The sequence below is a fragment of the Equus quagga genome, chromosome 3 (assembly GCF_021613505.1).
Source record: "Equus quagga isolate Etosha38 chromosome 3, UCLA_HA_Equagga_1.0, whole genome shotgun sequence".
Classification (NCBI taxonomy): domain Eukaryota; kingdom Metazoa; phylum Chordata; class Mammalia; order Perissodactyla; family Equidae; genus Equus; species Equus quagga.
Genome location: NC_060269.1, coordinates 53,846,050 through 53,864,920, shown reverse-complemented (window position 1 = coordinate 53,864,920; position 18,871 = coordinate 53,846,050). Strand labels below are relative to the sequence as shown.

Here is an 18,871-nt window from a genome sequence, read left to right as displayed (position 1 = left end):
ATTTGACAATTGAAAAATTTTTCTCTTTTAACAGGCACGTCAGACTATATCTCTGCTTCAGCAGCTGTGGCTAGAAGCATTGGACATCAGGCGTGTTGTCTGTGTTACTTCATGTTCCTTAGCCTTGAGAATGTACCATCGTTTTTTAGGAAATAAAGAGAACACAGCCTCTGGTCGGGAAACTATCACTCATCAGGTGTGACTGGTATAATTTCATGGGGCCATGCCAGTGTTCTCTACTCTTGAAATACTCTTGGCTTCTCCTACCATTTTCTTCGTTTGGAATTTAGCTCCTCCCTCTCACTAATTTATATGTATTAAGTACTAAAAGAGGGAAAACTTAGAATCTTTATAAGAAAACATCGTTATATAATTTTATGTTTTTATTAGAAAATGATGTTCAGAAAGTATTCTCTGATGTCTCACTTAGAACTTATCCAGCCTAATTCTTCTCATTAGAGAATGTGAGGAAGAGGAAGAAAGGAGACAAATTTTGGTGGAAAACCCACTATGAACTTGTATTTCAGGCTCTTTCTGTACTTTTTGGTGTAGGTATTATTACCTTCTTTTGCCTATTCAGGATGCTGCGGCGCTGAGACATTAACAACACACCTAATGTCACATGGTAAAAGGCAGCTTGGGTTTTTACCGATGGTTGGCCTTGTGATGGTTCCACTATATTTAACTGCCTTCTTAAAAGAGCATTTCTGCTATTGTGTTTTAGTGTCACCCAGGCTGGAGAGATCCTGAATTTTAAAAATTATTTTTGGCTCATAGGGCCCTTTAAGAATCTGTTGATAAACATGGATTTTCCCTCTATTAAATAGCATCACTACTTGCGTGTGCACACACATACACACAGACACAGACACAGACAATTTTGCATGCTGTCTCAGTCTGGATATTGGTGTATTCCAGGTTACAAAAAACTCCATTCTAAAAAAAAAAATGGTGACTTCACAGGGCTCAAGGAGTTAGTATTCTATGGGAGGGGATTGCCAATTTTAAAAATCTGTCAATGACAGCGGGTTGTCACTAAGTATGAACTTTGTGTATGGTAAGATGTTATGCAGTTTGGGTAGAGAGAAGAAACAGACACAGTATTTACCCAGTTGATAATGCATAGCTTGGAAGACAATTTTAATGTCTTTTTGAGATTGCTAGAAGAACTCCAGACATATATCCAATTCACCCGCTCAACATTTCCATTTGATGTGTAGTAAACATCTCAAATTTAAGATGTCTGGAACCAAACTCCTCAAACCTGGTCCTTCCTTGGTCTTCCCCATCCCAATAAATGGCAGCACCATTCTTCTAATTTCTCGAGGAAAAGAAATCAAACGTACAAAAAGCTGGGAGTACCATGGAGAGTGGAGAACAGAAAAACTGCAGCGAGTTTTTTGTGCGTTCTCCTTTTTGATTGTTTCCTTTGTTTAGATTTGATTGAGATGCAGTTTTTTATTTAGTTGACTGAAAATGCATATTTTTTTTTTAAGATTGGCAACTGAGCTAACAACTGTTGCCACTCTTCTTTTTTTTTTTTGCTTCTTCTTTTTCTCCCCAAGTCCCCCCAGTACATAGTTGTATATTTCAGTTGTGGGTCCTTGTAGTTGTGGCATGTGGGACACTGCCTCAGTGTGGCCTAATGAGCGGCGCCATGTCCACGCCCAGGATCCAAACTGGCGAAACCCTGGGCCGCTGAAGCGGAGCACGAGAACTTAACCACTTGGCCATGGGGCCGGCCCCTGAAAGTGCATATTTATTCATTGAATCAGCTAATATTTATTCAAGGTCTAAAGGTGCTAACTGACTGCTTTCAGATAACAGAGCTGGGAATATTACGTAGACATAGCTAATAATAGGTAACACTTATTAAGGGCTTACCATGTGTTAAACACATTCTAGCTCTAGTACAGAGATGATCTCATTCAGTTTTCACAAAAACCCTATGAGAAACTATATTGTTACTTCTCCTGATTTTTACATGTTAGAGAACTGGCTCTTAAAATGTCTTGACTTTAATGAAAGACTTTAATGAAGTAATAAATGGCAAGTCTAAATTTGGAGCCATTCCCATTTCCAGAGCCAAGATTCTGAATTATTATGCAATAGTCTTTTAAGTTAGAGACACAGCACCACAGTATTTTTAATTAGCATATAATGTATTAGATTTTAGCTATGTAGGTGCCTTTAAAATTCTCTCTTTGAATAGTTTAGTTTTCTAAAAACTTGAAGATTAACTCTCAAAAACGCAGAACTTCAAACCTTTAAGTTCTAAGGGAACTCTAAAATATTCTGCATGATTCTCTGATTTTTAAGAGCATATTTAAATATTATGATTATCTTAATATTTTGACTTGATAATATGCTGAAGATGTGCTGTGAGTTGCATGATGCAAGTGGAAATAACATAGAACCCAGGATTCTGGGAATAAAACTTGATTTCTTGTGTAAGCTTATATTTGATCATCCCTCTTTCTCACACAGTTTCAGAGATGGATAAGGCCCACTACCTCATTTAATTCTCCTGCAATATTTGCTTAAATGCCTTTGGAGAAAACTTTTCATATGACAGCACATGATTTTTTTAATGGTTCTAATTTTAAAAAATGAATATATCAAGCAAAATATATATCAGAGAAAATAAATATATATACAAATACATCAGCGAAAATCAATCTCTGTGACTTCTATTTATTATTTCCAATTTTGCCCTTGGAGATATATTTTTATTTAAGTTCCTTAGCCTTTCATATATTTGAAAATAATTTTGAAGTATCTACCACAGGAGGTTAAACATGACCATTTCCTTCCGCCATTTACATTTAACGTGCTTTTCGGATGTCTTCATCCTGGATTTCTCACCGTGAACATACTGTGGTTTTGTTGAGGTTACTGTGAATGCTCTAAATGGTAGAGCATTTTGTGTGGGGCTCCATAAATGCACAGGCCTCTGGGTCAGTGACATCCTTTGTTGTCAACTCGTTTAAAGTTTAACTTAACTAAAAATCCTAAGACATGTTTTATGTGAGCTGCTAAGGCAGGAGTTTTCCCTCTTTCTTACCCCACTTTTGTATAGATGCAGTTAATGTATGAAGAACAGGACTTTCTTAAAAATGTAGTCTGAGCAATTGGAGGATATGCGACTCCTCCTCAAGCAAACATGGCTGCCCACTTTGCGATGCTGCCTATTTGTGTGCTCTTTCCATAGCATGCTGTTGCCTGGCTAACCTTGCTTATTTTATGCAGGTGAGCAGTAATTACCTACCCTTGCGGGAGGCAGAAGATTTGTGCAGACTGTATTGTCTCTGCATGGCTTTTCAACTCCACTTACCTCTTTCTCAGAGAGCTTGTTCTCGAGTCATCATCTCTCCTTGGATTGAGAACGTCTGTACCTTCTTAAAAATGGTAACCGTACTTTATATTAGTTTATTTTTTGTTTTGGTACAAGAGATAAAGATCATGATCACCTTTAAAAATAGATTTATATTGGAATAATGCCGGATAAATCAATCAGGTCTTAGTTTCAACAACTTCCATTTCTTCACAATATGTCTGTTCGAAGGAAGCGTGAAAGCCCTCCTCTTTTTTGTTCCTTCCTCTGATGAGATCATGTTTTTGTGTTATCAACCACAGGAAATTGGTTGAGATTGTGTGCTGTTCTTTAGAAGAGCTGGGAACCAACTTATGAATTTATTTTTTCTGTTTGTTATAAAAGTACTGTATATTAAAGAAAAGTTGAAAATTGAAAAAAATAGATAACGTGTACTCCTAGTCCACTGCTCAGAGTAATGCTGTTAACTCAAACACTGTTAGTATTTTTTTTTCTATTCTTTTCTTTTAGGGCATAGATTTTTTGTGATTATTTCTTTTATGGCTGCAACCATAGTATATATACTATGTATTATTTTCTTTTAAAGGTATTTTGATTTTTTCCACAGTCCTGGTTGGCACAATTTTTGTGGCTATTAAACATTATTTGAGTGACTCTATTGTAGTTTATATAAGCACTCCCCTATAATGGGGCGTTAGGATAATTTTCAGGTTGTATGTTAAAAATGCTGCTGGTCTTGAGAGTTTTTATGTTTAAGGTTTTCCTTTTAATTTGGGGTAAAATATTTAGATTAGATTTCCTGAAATAGTAAATGGGATTATTGATCAAAAACGTGTTGAAAATTTGAGGCTCTTGATTCATATTGTCAAATTGTTGTCAAAGGCATTTTAAAACCAGTTTGCCAGGCATCCCATTCACACATGTTTAATCAGCACATATTCACTATACAAACACGTTTCCCCACTCTTCTTCTTCCGTGAAGCCTCAGTTTGCAGGGAATTCAGGTATTGAATAGTTATAATAACCAGTAAAAGGATTAAAAATGTGCTAATGGATATAAAGAGAGAATTAAAGGATACTTTAGAAACTAATGACGAAAAGGCTTACCTAGCTGGATATGATGACTTCTTTGAAGAAGTGAAGAGAGGTGAAGCAGCCCAAGACTTGAAGGATGAGGATTGGTTGGCTAGAGGATCTGAGGTATGTTCAGGGTGACTAGGTAGGAGAAAAGAAGGTGAAGCTGAAGAGCTAGGTAGAAGGAAAATCATTTAGTACTCTTTGGCTCTGTCGAGGATTTAGGAAATGATAAGCATAATGAGAAATTATTGGAGGGTTTCAAGCTGTAATTGACATTTTTGCTTAAAAGTTCTTTTGGCTATAGTGTGTAAAGGGCATCATAGACATCTGAGTAGAGACAAGGAAACCACTTCAGTGATTGCACAAGTAATTGATGAGGGTAACATGGGGAAAGTTGGTAGCACTAAGCATAAATAGAAGTGGAGAATGCAAGAGTTATTTGGGCTGTGGAACAAACTGACAAGGTTAAGTAATTGATTACGAGGCATAAGGGAGAAGGAAGAGTCAAAGATAATTTCCAGATTTCTAGTTTGACCAACTTCGAATGCTGCCATTGGAAAAAGAACATTTTGGGGAGGAAAATAATGAATTTGCTAAATAGTGAGTTTGAGACAGTGGCAATGAGACTTCCAAAAGGAGGTATCTGTTGGGTAGTTTAGTTGTGTTTGGGGCTGGAAACAGATTAGCGACTCATTAGTCCATGGATAATACTGGACGCCATGCCAGTTCAGCATTTTTCTAGGGAAAGACCAGAGTAAAAAGAGAAAAGGTTTCGGTTCAGAGTCCTGAGATATTCCAGAGTATAGTGGTCAGGTGGAAGTGTAAGAACTAGAAAAAGATACTGAAAAGGAGCTGCTAAGTAGAAAAACTAGGAGAAGTGAATTATCTTAGAGGTCAGATGAATCAGGTATTTAAAAAAAGAAGTGGTTTATGGTATCAAATTCTGCAGATGATATGAGGATGTTGAGGACAGAAAATTCAGTGATTTTAATAACATGAAAGTCAAAGGTGATTGTTTTTATTATGAGCTGTTTTGGTAGAGTGGTGGGGTGCAAAAGTGGAATATTCAGCAATAAGTGGAAGGTTATAAAGTACAGTGTAGGTAACTTTTTTCTTGGAGTTGGTTTCAGTTCATTTTTAATCTTTATATTGCTAATAATGTTTTATTTTCAATTTTCAGAAAAAGTGGTGTGACTATTTCATTCTAAGAAATTTAAACCTTTTTGAAGGTTGGAATCTTAATTTAAATCATCTTTCTGACTTGTGTGATGAGCATTTGTTAAAGAATATTGCCTTTTACTATGAAACTGAAAATACTCAAGGTAGTACCTTAATATATATTAACATTATATCATTAGTAAGAGGTAAACGGAAATTATTTAAAACCCTTCCAAGTTTTCCAATACAAACCACAGCAACATTTTTGTTTCTTGCAAACTTTTGTTTGTACATGTACATGCTTATTACATTTCCTGCCTTTTCTTCACTCAGTATTATTCAAAAAATTGAATTTGATGTTATAGTATAATATTGATGTATTTTTCATTTAAATGGCTGGATGACTTTTTGTAATGCTTACTTCAATTAATGTAATCCCATCACTGTTTTTGGACATTTAAGGATTCATTGCATTTTTCCTAAAAACAAAGCTGCATTAAATATCTTGGTACATGTACGTTTTGTTTTTCTTTGAATTATTTCCTTAGAATAAATTATCTTTTGTGGTTTTATATATTCAAAGAATAGTGAAACATTTTGAACATATTTTTCCTAAGTGAACATTACTGAAGTTTTTTTGAACTCTGAGATTTAATTCCCATAGTGGCAAGCATTGGAATAAACTGATTTTTGCATAAAATTTAGCAACCATTACTAGTTTTTCAAAAATTTTCATCCTCTATGTATTCTGCAAACTGTCAAGAAAACTGTTTTTTTATTACTTAGTTTTAAAAATTGCCAGCTTATATATGGCATTTTGTTCATTATTTTAGGAAATAATTTTATATTCATCATTAGCATTATTTAGTAAGGAACAAGCATGTAATTGTTACAGACCACTATTAAATTTAAAGACAAAATGATTTTAAAAAACCACTGCCATAGTGTCATTGCTAATTTCCATGCTGGTGTACTGTTGTACTCACTCTAAGTTTCATTCACTATTTGATAATCTTTTTAGAATTCTGTGAATTTAGTCAAAAAAAGGGGTTTGTGTGTGTGCATGTGTATGACTTTTAATACTTTAATATGTTAATTATTATGCAGAGCTACATTTGAATTTGGGAGATTCCATTAAGAGAGATTACACACATCTGTGGAATTTTGTGTCACACCTGGTAAAAGAATTTGATGTTGGAAAGCCTTTTCCTCTGAGAACAACAACAAGGCCTTTTCTTGGAAAGAAGCTATTGCCAATCCAAGGTAATAAATCACCAGATTGAACTGGAATCAAAGCATCTTTATTCCTCAAAATTTTAAGAAGCCTGATTAATTTGATTCTTACAAGGATAAATAATTTTCTTTCACTATGCATTTTTGTTTACTTCCTAACTGAGGTATAAAATAGAGCCAATAGTGTGCTTAAAGCAAGCCAATATGAGGAGTAAAGCCTGATGAGATTTTACACGTATAGACATCTGTGTGATAACCACCGAGATCAAGATACAGAACGTTTCCAAAACCTCATGAGAAAGTTTTCTTTTTTTTTCCCCCTGCTTTTTTCTCCCCAAATCCCCCCAGTACATAGTTGTTTATTTTAGTTGCGAGTCCTTCTAGTTGTGGCATGTGGGATGCCACCTCAACACGGCCTAATGAGTGGTGGCATGTCCGCGTCCAGGATCCGAACCCTGGGCCACCAAAGTGGAGCACGTGGATTTAACCACTCGGCCACGGGGCCAGCCCCAAGAGAAAGTTTTTTAATGCCACTTTGCAGTCCATCCTGTCTCCCTCCCTGACCTCTTTATAGTAAACCCTATTTTGTTGTTAATACTATTGCTTAGCTTTGTCTGTTTGGAACTTCATTTGAATGGAATCATGTATTATATACCCTTTTTATCTGTTTTTTTCTCTCAATATAATGTATGAGAGATTCATGCCCATTGTTGTGTTTAACGTATGTCAAAAAAGTTATTATTGTTGTGAAGTATCTCCTTGTATGAATATATCACACTTTATCCTCTTTGAGCATTTCCTAGTTATTGGCTTTTATGAGTAAAATTGTTTTGAATATTCTTCTACATAACTTTAGGTAGATAAATGCATTTATTTTGGGTATATACAAAGAAGTGCAGCTCTAGGAGCTACTACTATTGTCAAAACATTTTCTAAGGTGGTTGTACCAATTTAAACTCCTACCATCAATGTGGGCATTGGGGCAGTCTTGTGAACACTTGTTACCGTCAATCTTTTTAATTTTGGCCATTCTGATGGGTGGGTAGCTCCTTGTGACTTTAATTTGCATTTCCTTGATAAGCAATGAGATTGAGGGACTTTTCCTATACCACTGGTCGTTTGGATATCTTCTTTTGAGAAGTGCCTGCTTGAGTCTTTTGCCCATTTAAAATAATGTAAGTCATTAGTATTTCACATTTAAGACTATGATTCATCTTGAAATTATTTTTGTGTATGGCATGAGGAAGGGGTTATTTCTGCACTGTCTATTCTATTTCATTGGTCTATCTTTGAGCCTTGTTTATCCTTGTTTATTTGAATCAACGTGAAAATATTCTTAATTATTGTAGCTTTGTAAGAATCTTTGATTTTGATAGTATAAGTCTTCCAACTTTGTCCTTTTGAAGATTCTTTAGTTTATTCTGGGTCTTTTGCATTTCTATTTAAATTTTAGAATTGGCTTGTTAATTTCTACAATAATCTGCTGACATGTTGATTGTGTTTCAATTGAGTCTAAGATCCATTTGGAGGGTATACCAGTTAGAGTTCCACCAGAGAGATGGAACCAATAAGTATAATATATTAAGAGATTTATTTCAGGGAATTGGCTTACATGATGACAGGGGCTTGCTGAGCAAGTCCAAAATCTGTAGGGCAGGTCTTAATGAAGGGCAGGCTGGAATTTTCAGGCATGAGCTAAAGCTGCAGTTCATGAAATTTGCTCTTCAGGGAAACTTCTGTTCTGCTCTTAAGGACTTTGAACTGATTAGATCAAGTCCACCTGGATTCTCTGGGATAATCTTTCTTACTTAAACTAAATCAGCTCCATGTACTGGACACTGATTCAGAACTTATACAGCCTACTGAGGAAGCCTGCCCCAGCTCTGCAAGGTATTGCAATCTAGCTGATGCTGTAACCGAGTCTTCAAAAGGGCATTTGGTCATTCTATTGAACTAGCTGCTTCAGTATGATGGGGAAAACAGTAAGCCCAGTGAATCCCATGAGCATGGGCCCATTGCATACTTCTTTTGCTATAAAGTGAGTTCCTTGATCAGGAGCAATGCTATGTCAAATACCATGATGGTGGCTAAGGCATTCTGTAAGCCCAAGGATGATAGTTTTGGCAGAAGCATTGCATGCAGGTAAATATCTATCCAGAGTAAGTGTCTATTCCAATAAGAACAGAGAATTCCCCTTCCATGATGGAAACAGTCCAATGTAACCAGCTACCTGCCACCAGGTAGTTAGCCAATCACCTGGGGAATGGTGCCATACGAGAGACCATGCGTTGGTCTCTCCTCTTGGCAGATAGGGCATTCAGCAATGGCTGTAGCCAAGTGGTCTTGGTTACTGGAAGTCCATGTTGCTGAGTTCATGCATAACCCCCATCTCTGGCACCGTGGCCACTTTGTGAACAAACCCATTGGCTAATGACAGAGGTGCCTTGGGAAAGAAGTTGACTGGGATGCACAGAATGGGTCATTCTATCCACTTGATATATTTTTTTAAGATTTTATTTTTCTCCTCAAAGCCCCCCAGTACATAGTTGTATATTCTTAGTTGTGGGTCCTTCTAGTTTTGGCATGTGGGATGCTGCCTCAGCATGGTTTGATGAGTAGTGCCATGTCCGCGCCCAGGATTCGAACCAATGAAACACTGGGCTGCCTGCAGTGGAGCGCGTGAACTTAGCCACTCGGCCACGGGGCCAGCCCCTATCCACTTGATGTTTAAAATCCTCCTTTGCTGAGGTCACCCACTGGTGAGCACTCACGTGGGACACAAATATCTTAATATTTTTTGCCCAGTCAGAAAGGCCTATCTACGTGCCTCTTCCATAGACCTCAAATTTCCCAATCAATCACATTCCTTCCAAATCCCTGACCATCCAGCCAAACCATCAGTCATAGCCCATGAGCCAGTATGGGTTTATACTTCTGGCCATTTCTCTTTCCAAGCAAAAGTAAAAAATATCTTCACTGCTCAAATTTTTGCCCCCAGGAGGGTTTCCCTTCACTACTATCCTTCAGGAATGTCTCAGAAAGGAACTGTAGTGCTACAGCTGTTCACTTTCAGGTGGTGCCTATACATTGTGCAGAACCAGCTGTAAGCTAAGCCTGATTTTTCTGTTCCTCAGTCAACTGGATGTAGGGAACTAACTTGAGGCTATAGATCAGTCTGGGAGAGAGAAGGTGATGTAATAGGAGTAGGGTCATAGGCATTTCACCTACTCCCTTGTGTATCTTACTTGTAGCTTCAGTTCAGAACCAGTGTCAAGTAATTCCCTGAAAAGTCTGATTATTTCTCTTTCTCTTCACACAGTTACCTTGGTAAACGGCTGTAGGTTCTTTTGGGGAAGACTATGAGAGAGTAACACTATAAGTGTTGGCAGTGTAGCAGGGCTCTTCCTCAAGAGGATTCAGCCTCCTCTTCAATCAAGGGTGTCTGGGTCTGTAAAGTGGCTCAGGTCTGGGAACTGATTGAGGAGTGATGGCTCTCTGTTTTGCTGACTCAAATTAGACTTCTGTTCACTCAGCCTAGAACTCTTCCACTCATGCAGATCAACTTAGAGGTTAGGAGACTGCCCATCTATTTCTTTTTGAGGAACACACAATGACTAACGAGCCAATGCCATAGGTCTCTGTGAATCAGATTATTGTGCTTTGACTCCACTGTCCATTATGGTACCCATGACTAGCTTGTCTTTGGTGATTGAGTGCTGCCAGTTGACCCTTGCTACCCTTGGATCCAATTATCCCCATTACATTTAGGGAGCCCAGTTTGATGATAAGCAGTTTCCATTGCAACTTCTGGCCTATGAGAAGAGTAACCACAGCTATTCAAAGATGCTGAGACTCCTCTCACAATTTTATTTCTCACAGTTGTGGTAAAAGTGTGTCCTCTGCACTATCATGGGAGGGTGAGCAGATATTATGTAATAAATATGTTCTAACATTCCAATCTCCCTAAGCCTTTGGATGCCTAGAGTCAGTCACATGTTCACTTGGAGTTTCAGAAACAGAAGATAGAAACAACATTAGGTAAGCAATATTCAAAAGATAGTGACTGAAAACTATCCTGAGTTGATGAAAGACATGAATACTTGGATTCCGGATGCACAGCAAATCTCACATAGGATACATACCCCTACCCTCAAGACTACTAGACACATCATAGTGCAACTGCACATACCAAAAATAAAGTCCTCCAAAGAATAAGAGAGAAAACAGTTACTAGAGAGGAACAAAAATTAGACTGTTAGCAGACTTCTAAAAAACAACAACAGAAGCAAGAATATAATGAAGCAGTGTCTTTTAAGCAATGAGACAAAATTCCAATCAGTCATTGAAGGATATTGTACCCAGAAAAAGTATAATTTAAGAAGAGAAGATAACTCAGATATTTTCGGATACACAATAACTGAATTAACTAGCATTACACACTCATTAAAGATATGTGTATAGAATATAATTCAGGAAGAAGGAAATTGTCCCAAAGGAATGTCAGAGATGCAAGAGAAATGCAAATGCAAATTTTGTATGCATCAATAGAAGAATATTGTCCCGAATTTAGTGATAGGGAAGGAGAAATACTATAATAATTTTTATTCATCTATAATTAGGAAGAAAATTGGATAAAATAATCTGTTAGTCTATCACCATATTCAGCACATAAGCCATAAATAGGAACTATGAAAATAAAAATTCAAGGAGACCGTGAAGAGTATTCTGTGATTAATTTTTTCCTATTTCTTTTGTCATTTTATTTTCATGGAGGCCTATGTGTAGGTGAACTCTGTGTGACTATTTTTTCAAGTGCTGCTATTTCTTTACTGTGGCATAGGAATAAGCATTTAGAAATGGAAAACATATATGTCTGTCTGTCTATCAATTAATCTATCTGCAACCATCAATATACCTAGCTATCTATATGGCTATGTACTCTTTCTTTGTATTGTGTCTTGCTCCAAAATGTTTGGTGTGAGGACTATCTCACTGAGAAGAGCTAACTTGGTAATATTAATAAAATTCACGCAAAATATTATGTTTGTGCAATTTTGAAAGTAACGTTCAAAATTCTTATGGGATAGTTGTGTATTTCCTCCCAACTTAATTTTATGTTTGTTTTTAGATGTCTCCCTGGGAAAGATACCTAAAGTGGGTTTTATCCCAATGACATCTGCTATAATTGATAAATTTGTCGGAGATGTGATGAAGGATTTGCCTATTCTAAAGAGGTATAGAGTTAACAAAGTGCCTAATTTAGTTCTATAAACTCTAAAATACTTGTGGAATGAATGTCTCATCAGAATGTCTATGTATCATATGATGTCTGGATATAATAAAGTGACTATAATATATGTTGGAGTGCATATAATATCTAACGTATCAATGTAATTTGAACATTACTATAAAAATCTATATAGTTTTGAACTTATAATAAAATTACTCCAGCTCTATAAGCTTTAATAAATAGTTGTTGATATTGATGGGACTGTTAGAGGAATGGTAGAAATTTGGGGTTCTTGTGTGTCTTAAAAACCACTGAGATTTCATAACCTACATCATAGCATAGAAATAGAAAAAGGAGTTATAAGATTTCTATATTGTTATAGGATGAATATGTTAAGTTGTATTAGAGGGACCTAAACTTTTATATACATATAATATATAATTATATATATTTTATATATATATTTTTACAGTGATGCTCCAGCTGTTACTTCACTGCTTAAACAAAAGGAACGTGATGAACTTTTGCACTGGCATGCTCACAGACCCCTTAGTAATGACTACGACAAGACCAGGTGTCTTTTTTATGGTGAGTTCTGTGACCACAATAAAATAGGACTTATATGAATTGCCTTTTCTTCTCTTCATTGAACAGTGAAAAAGTATTATATTACAAACAAAGATTATATTTTAAATGAAATTAGTATATCTAGAATTGGAGAAGCACTTCAGGAAGTATATTATCTGAAAGCATCCCATTATATTGCCTAGTGGGCATGTGTAGGTATGCATGCGGATGTATCTATTATTTCAAATGGAGATTTATTCATCTTATAAGGAAGTATGTATACGTGGTATTGTTGCTAAAAATATCAGATGCTGTTATAAATGGGAAGGATAATTTATACTTGTAGGAATCTGTCACTAGAAGTAAATATGCTGATACAACCCTAGTCTTCCTAGAAATTTCAGCTCTCTTCATACTACACAATTGTCTAGTTGGTTGTATGCTGATAAATACCAACATAACTGCCCACAGAAATTCAATAATGAGGAGGGGCTGAAACTGCAATAAAGAGGAGTCATGAAACCATAAAAAGAGGTCCTTAAAAAATGAATTAGGGGATCTTTTCTTCCTGGTTCATTCTGATCTTTAGTGTGTTTTTCTCCAACCCCATGTTTGTTTCCACCTTTCTCAGGACTAATAAAACTTCTTTTAGAAGAGTATAGAAACATGTAAAGTAAACGTGCCAATTGTCTAAATATATGAACCTACTTATATAACTGGCTACCAAGATTCTGCATGATGTATCTCTGGAATGGTTTGATTTGCGTCACATATAGATATAGATACAAGAAAACAACAACAACAACAAGTGAACAAAACTTCAGCTCATTTATATCTTTTATGTTTTTAAAGAGTGTTTCTTAGGTCTAGGATGAATCTAACCTCCCTTGCTGGAATTTTCTGTGTCATTTGAATTTCTGCATGGTGAAAGATAATTGGTAGTAATTTCTCTCAGTTATAAGCTCTTGAACCTTTGGTCATGGCTGGAGTAGTGGTTTTCCTTTTCAGGAATGCAAATAGTCAGAATATTCTATATCAGAGGTCAACAAACTTTTGCTTAAAGAGCCAGATAGGTAATATTTTGGGTGTTGCAAGTTGAGAGACAAAATTGAGGCCATGATGTAGGTACTTATATAACCATTTAAAATATAACAATTAAAAAATGTGCTTAGCTTGAAAAAAAAAAGAAAAGCAACCAGACAAATCCCAAATTCCCAAACAGGTGCTGGTTGGATTTGACTTTGCACGTCTTAGTGTGTTGATCTCTGTTCTAGATGAATACATTATTTGACTCTGTCTCTACCTGCCTCTTCCCCTCTTCTTCTGCCAAATGACAGAGGTGATGTCCAAGTGCTCTTGGAGTGGGACCTTAGCAGAGCTTTTTATCTTCTCTCTTCTTCAAATAAGATAAGGAATTATTTTGTTAGCATGTTATAATCTGACCTCATTAGCAAAGGTTATCGTACTAAATTACTGTTTGGAGTTAAAATGAAAAAAAAAGAATGTGTGGGTGAGATGGTGTAGGGAAGTAATGAGGACATTATATCAGTATTTAGTAATGTTTTAAAATACATTTTACATTTTAAGTCTTTCTATTTCAGAAAATTCTAGAGACCTACCTGTTTTTAATGTGAAAAAGAATCAGAGTTATCCGCAGTTTTATGGGAAATCATTAGAATCAGTCTCTTCAAAAGTCATTGTAACTCAAACTATCCAGCCAAAAGAGGACTCCTGGGGAGCCAAGAGTGAAATATCACAGGTAGATTCTATGTATTTTACCTAATTTTTGTTTTTACAGTGGTTTGCTTTTCTTAAATTGATGTTTCTTCATCCCTTTGGAGGTTTTCTCTATGGTTTTTTCCCTTATGTTTGCTTACAAATTAATTATTATTTTACTTAGTTGCCATTAGAAATTCTAGGAAAATTACACAAAATTTAGTATTTTATCCTCCATCTGATAATGAAAGATAGATTTATCTGATAATGAACCTAAGGCATGAAAGGATTAAGAGCTTGGATTTAGAAATGTTGAATTTAAGTTAAAAGAAACATTTGTTTATTATAATGAAAATCTTTTTTCATACAGTTGGTAAATTAGGTCTAACATACTCATCAGCTTTGTTGTTTTGCCTGAATTTTGAAAACTGCCTAAATGTTTATAAATTATTTTAAGATCAGTCTTCTTCCTGTCTGGGTGGGCTTCCTCTGTACCTATTTACTTCCTCTTTGAGGCAGTGTTCTTTCTGCCCTTCCCCTGGGCTTTACTTGTGGACATATATAAAATCCCTGTAATTTGAAAAAAAAGTTTGAAAAAGATAATGTGGAAAAGGATCAGGTAATATAACTATGTTCATAACTGAAAAAATGGTTAATTTTATGACTTTGCTTGTGAAGATACTACTTTGTGATCATTCTTTAATGGGATTTCATTAGACTTCAGTACAGCTCTCTTGGCCTCATGGCTGGGATTTAAGCAGAGGCATTGGTTTCAGTAAAACTCTTTCCCTGAGGGCAGCAGTGCTAAATATTTGAGAGAGCAGGAACCAAAGTAATGACCAAAGGCATTCATCACAGCTGCCTTACCTAATTGGAGTAGGTGTAGAAACGTTTTGGAAAATGAAACATAAAGGCCTCAGAGGAAAAACCCCAAATATGAAAACATTTCCCCTTCCCACTAATTTCAGGAAATTCTTAATGGAATTTCTTTTCCTTGCCAGACCCACAACTAACGAATTAGGCTGAAAATGACAGGACTCCAAGGGAATGCATGTCAGTCAAAGAGAGTTTCTGCACAAAGCTTTTCAAGATGACATTGAAAAGTCATCCCTAAGTACACTCCAGGTTTCTTAGCACTGCTATCAGGTCTGTCTCCTAGAACCGTTTCAAAGGTCCATCCAGCCACCTTCCTAGCACACCTGCTTTTGGCTGTAGAGGCTCCACCTCAGCCTGCAGACCTCACCTGCTTGCAGCTGAGAGTGGTCAGTTGGGCACTCCAGGGTGGAGGTCTGGGCTTTACTTTTTTCCCTTTTTTTGGCAGGGGAAGAGTGGCTGTAAGCTAACATCTGTTGCCAATCTTCCTCCTTTTTTTTTTCTTCTTTTGCCCTCCCAAAGCCCAGGACATAGTTGTATACAGTTCTAAGTTCTTCTGGTTCTTCTCTGTGAGCCCCTGCTGCACCATGGCTACTGACGGATCAGCGGTGTGGTTCTGTGCCTGGGAACTGAAACTGGGCCACTGAAGCAGAGCACGTGGAATTTTAACTGCTGGGCCATCAGGGCTGGCTCAGTCCACGCTCTACTTTAAGCACAAGTGAAGAAGGGAAAACAGCATCCAGAAGTCACCCCAGTCTGCCGCCATCTGCAGGGGCATTGCCCAGCCAAGCCCTGCCACAAGGCTGGCCCCTGACACGTGGGCTGAGGGCCTGGGCCATGGCTCCAGTCCCTCCCAGGAGAGATTGGAGGGAATTGTCCTGGTCACAGTGCAATTCAGGCAAAATGGGAATTAAGTGTTAGATCCACCTTTTGGGGAAGTGGGATAAATTAACACCCTACCAAGAGTGTGTGACTCTTCCATTTCCCATTGGGATTTCTGTTTTTTAAATAGGCAATTTTATCCTCCCTCTTTGCCTAATGTCTGCTTAGATCACTTTGAGACTGTTGGTGTTTTTCAAGATGAATCTGCAAAGGATGGATAGGGGGTGGGGAGGAGTGTGCTCAAAATGCTTTGTGGAAAGAAAGGATGAACAAATTAATGAATAAATAAATCTGGAAGAAGATTCCCTACAGTTGAGCCCAGTGGCCATTCCTTCTCTATTTTATTACATTTAGTCTTTTATTCATAATCTACATCACTCAGAAATCTAGAAAACTTTCTGCAGAGAGAGACTATTTACTTCTATACTGAAGTTTATACTGTTATACTGAAGTTCTGCATTGCGCAAAGACTATAATTTTAAGAAAAAGGCATTGAAAATGTGCCAGTTCATGAACAGGATGATGGTCAAAATCAACAGTAAACACATGAAAATGCTTTCTCACTAATGAAATGGAATCTTGGAGTATTTCCACTTGTTTCATGTCGTGTTCTTTTTCTTATTAAGCAGGATGCTAAATCTGAAAAAGTTACTAGAAAGAAGAAAAGTTCACTTCTCAAACAAGATCAGAAAGAACAACAACAATGGAATGATCTGTTATTTTCTGTTGAAAAAGAGTTGAAAGAGAATTTAAACTCTGGAATAAGGAAACTGGAAGATTTTTTAAAATCATGTAAAAGTAACTCAGTGAAAATTCAGGTTGAAATGGTAGGGTTAAGTGCCTGCTTTAAAGCATGGAAAGAACATTGCCGGGATGAAGGTATATGACTCTATATTATATGGATAGAGAGTAGTGATAAAAACATTAATGATGCTAGTATAGTTATTGAATGCATGGTTATGCTAAAATCTTTACATGCATTATCTGATTTTATTCAGTCATACCCTCTAAGATAGTTATTATTATCCCTATTTGGCAAATGAGGAAGTGGAATTGCAGAGAGGTTCAGAGACAGGGTCTCAACAAAAGAAATTGAAGAGAGTGGGTAAAGAAAGGACTCCTTCCAAATGTGTGGACATAATTAAGGGGACCGACCACCAAGGCAGGAGGAGGCCCAGCAGTGGAAACAGGGCCCGCCAAAGAAGAGAAGCCATCACCTCCTGGGAGATCTGAAGTTGCTGTTGGGAAGTGATTCTCCATGGGTCTCTCATGTTTCTGCATGCCTTGCAAGCAGAAGCGCTGACAGCTTTTTTTCCAGACTATGTTTTCAAGGATGTTTGTATAGTCAACAGCCTTGCAGGATAGAGACTGTATCTCCTTCTAGAGTAAAGGCCAGGTTTGTTTACTTGCTAGTGTAATAAAGTTAATGTCTCCCTCCAGGTCAAAGGGACAGGTTTGCTTGAAGTCCATTAGAAAAGATTTGGGTTTTCTAAGTTCAGAATTCCTCAGCTGTGACACAAATCCAGTGTGTGCGCAGCTTCCACTTGGGCTCCCTATCTCCCTGGTGAAACATAAGGGACCAGGAGAACTGACACACACAGGACGTTTATGCTGCTAACTGTACCATGAATAATAAAGTCCTTTGTCTCTGACCCAGGAGTCTTATGTCTTTTGCCAGCATCCATGAAGCTATGGCAGAGTAAATGATTAGCTTGCTAATACTGTCAGATTGCAGCCCTTTCATAGTTCTTGACAGAACAAGAGAAGAGAGTGTTTTTCAGAAATCCTCGAGAGCTGTAGCTATAGGACAGTAGATGCCCAATAGCAGCTGCAGCCTGAGGTAGTGGAACACGGCCATCTCCAGACTATGACCTAGCAGAGAGGGAACTGGATAGAAATGGGTCCTGGCTGCTTAGTATTCTAAGGGTTCCCTGAAGTTTCTGTGGCTCTCCGTGCTCTGCTTTATCAATGTCTCCAACAGGTAGTAGAGAGTCATTTTTGCAAATCATCGTTTGCATATATTGTCTGCACACTATTTTCAGGTATTATTTCCTCATGTGATTCATATAGTCTGTGCTTTCATTCTTTATTTTCCTAAAGTTTGAAATGTGGAAGAGATAGCTATGGGAAAAATCAGAGAAAAATGGGACTGAGTACAGATGTAATTTTGATGATAGATGAAATTACCACATCTACATCTCCAAACTGACAATTCTTCTTCAAGTAGTTCTAATTACCTGTCTCGAGTGTCTACTACTCAGATTCCTTTTATGCACAGCCACATGACTCCTCTTTGTATTCATGCTCTATCTCATTATTCTCTTACCCAAGAAAGACAGTCCCTCAGTGAGCCCACAGGTACCATGCTCATTTCCATCTCTAAGCCTTACCTTATGTAATTTTGCTTATCCATGATACTACATCAGTTAGGAATTGCCATTGGCTGCTATTAACAGAGAGTTAACAATGGCTTTAAAAAGATAGAAATCAATTTTTCTCTCATGTAAAAGAAGTCCAGATATAGGCAGTTCAGTGCTGCTGTGGCAACTCTACACTGTCACGAGGGACTGAGGCTCCTCTGTCATCATACCACATCATCGCTGGTGTGTGGCTTGCCTTCCTAAGGTTATGAGGTTGGCTGCTGAAACTCCAGCCATTATGGTTGTATCCAGAATAAAGTCAGAAGAAGAAAAAAGGCAAACATGTACCATCCCAGTTGTGTTTCCCCCATATAAGGAGCCCTCCCAGAAATTCCACCAACTTCTGCTTACATCTCAATGGCCAAACTTAGTCACAAAGCC

General features: G+C 37.2%; 1 protein-coding gene across 9 annotated transcripts in view; it reads left to right on the top strand.

Moving 5' to 3' along the window:
- LOC124237488 (probable ATP-dependent RNA helicase DDX60-like) overlaps positions 1–18,871 on the top strand; it is a 116,730-nt gene that overhangs the window by 24,510 nt on the left and 73,349 nt on the right. For 7 of the 9 annotated variants that reach the window (XM_046657166.1, XM_046657164.1, XM_046657162.1 and 4 more), the window contains 8 exons: positions 35–196; positions 3,250–3,408; positions 5,592–5,733; positions 6,677–6,832; positions 11,931–12,036; positions 12,505–12,620; positions 14,201–14,358; positions 16,697–16,949. In XM_046657166.1, coding sequence (XP_046513122.1) covers positions 35–196; positions 3,250–3,408; positions 5,592–5,733; positions 6,677–6,832; positions 11,931–12,036; positions 12,505–12,620; positions 14,201–14,358; positions 16,697–16,949 — 1,252 coding nt within the window. The remainder of the gene's footprint in view (positions 1–34; positions 197–3,249; positions 3,409–5,591; positions 5,734–6,676; positions 6,833–11,930; positions 12,037–12,504; positions 12,621–14,200; positions 14,359–16,696; positions 16,950–18,871) is intronic. The other 2 variants (XM_046657167.1, XM_046657165.1) reach the window with 2 other exon arrangements.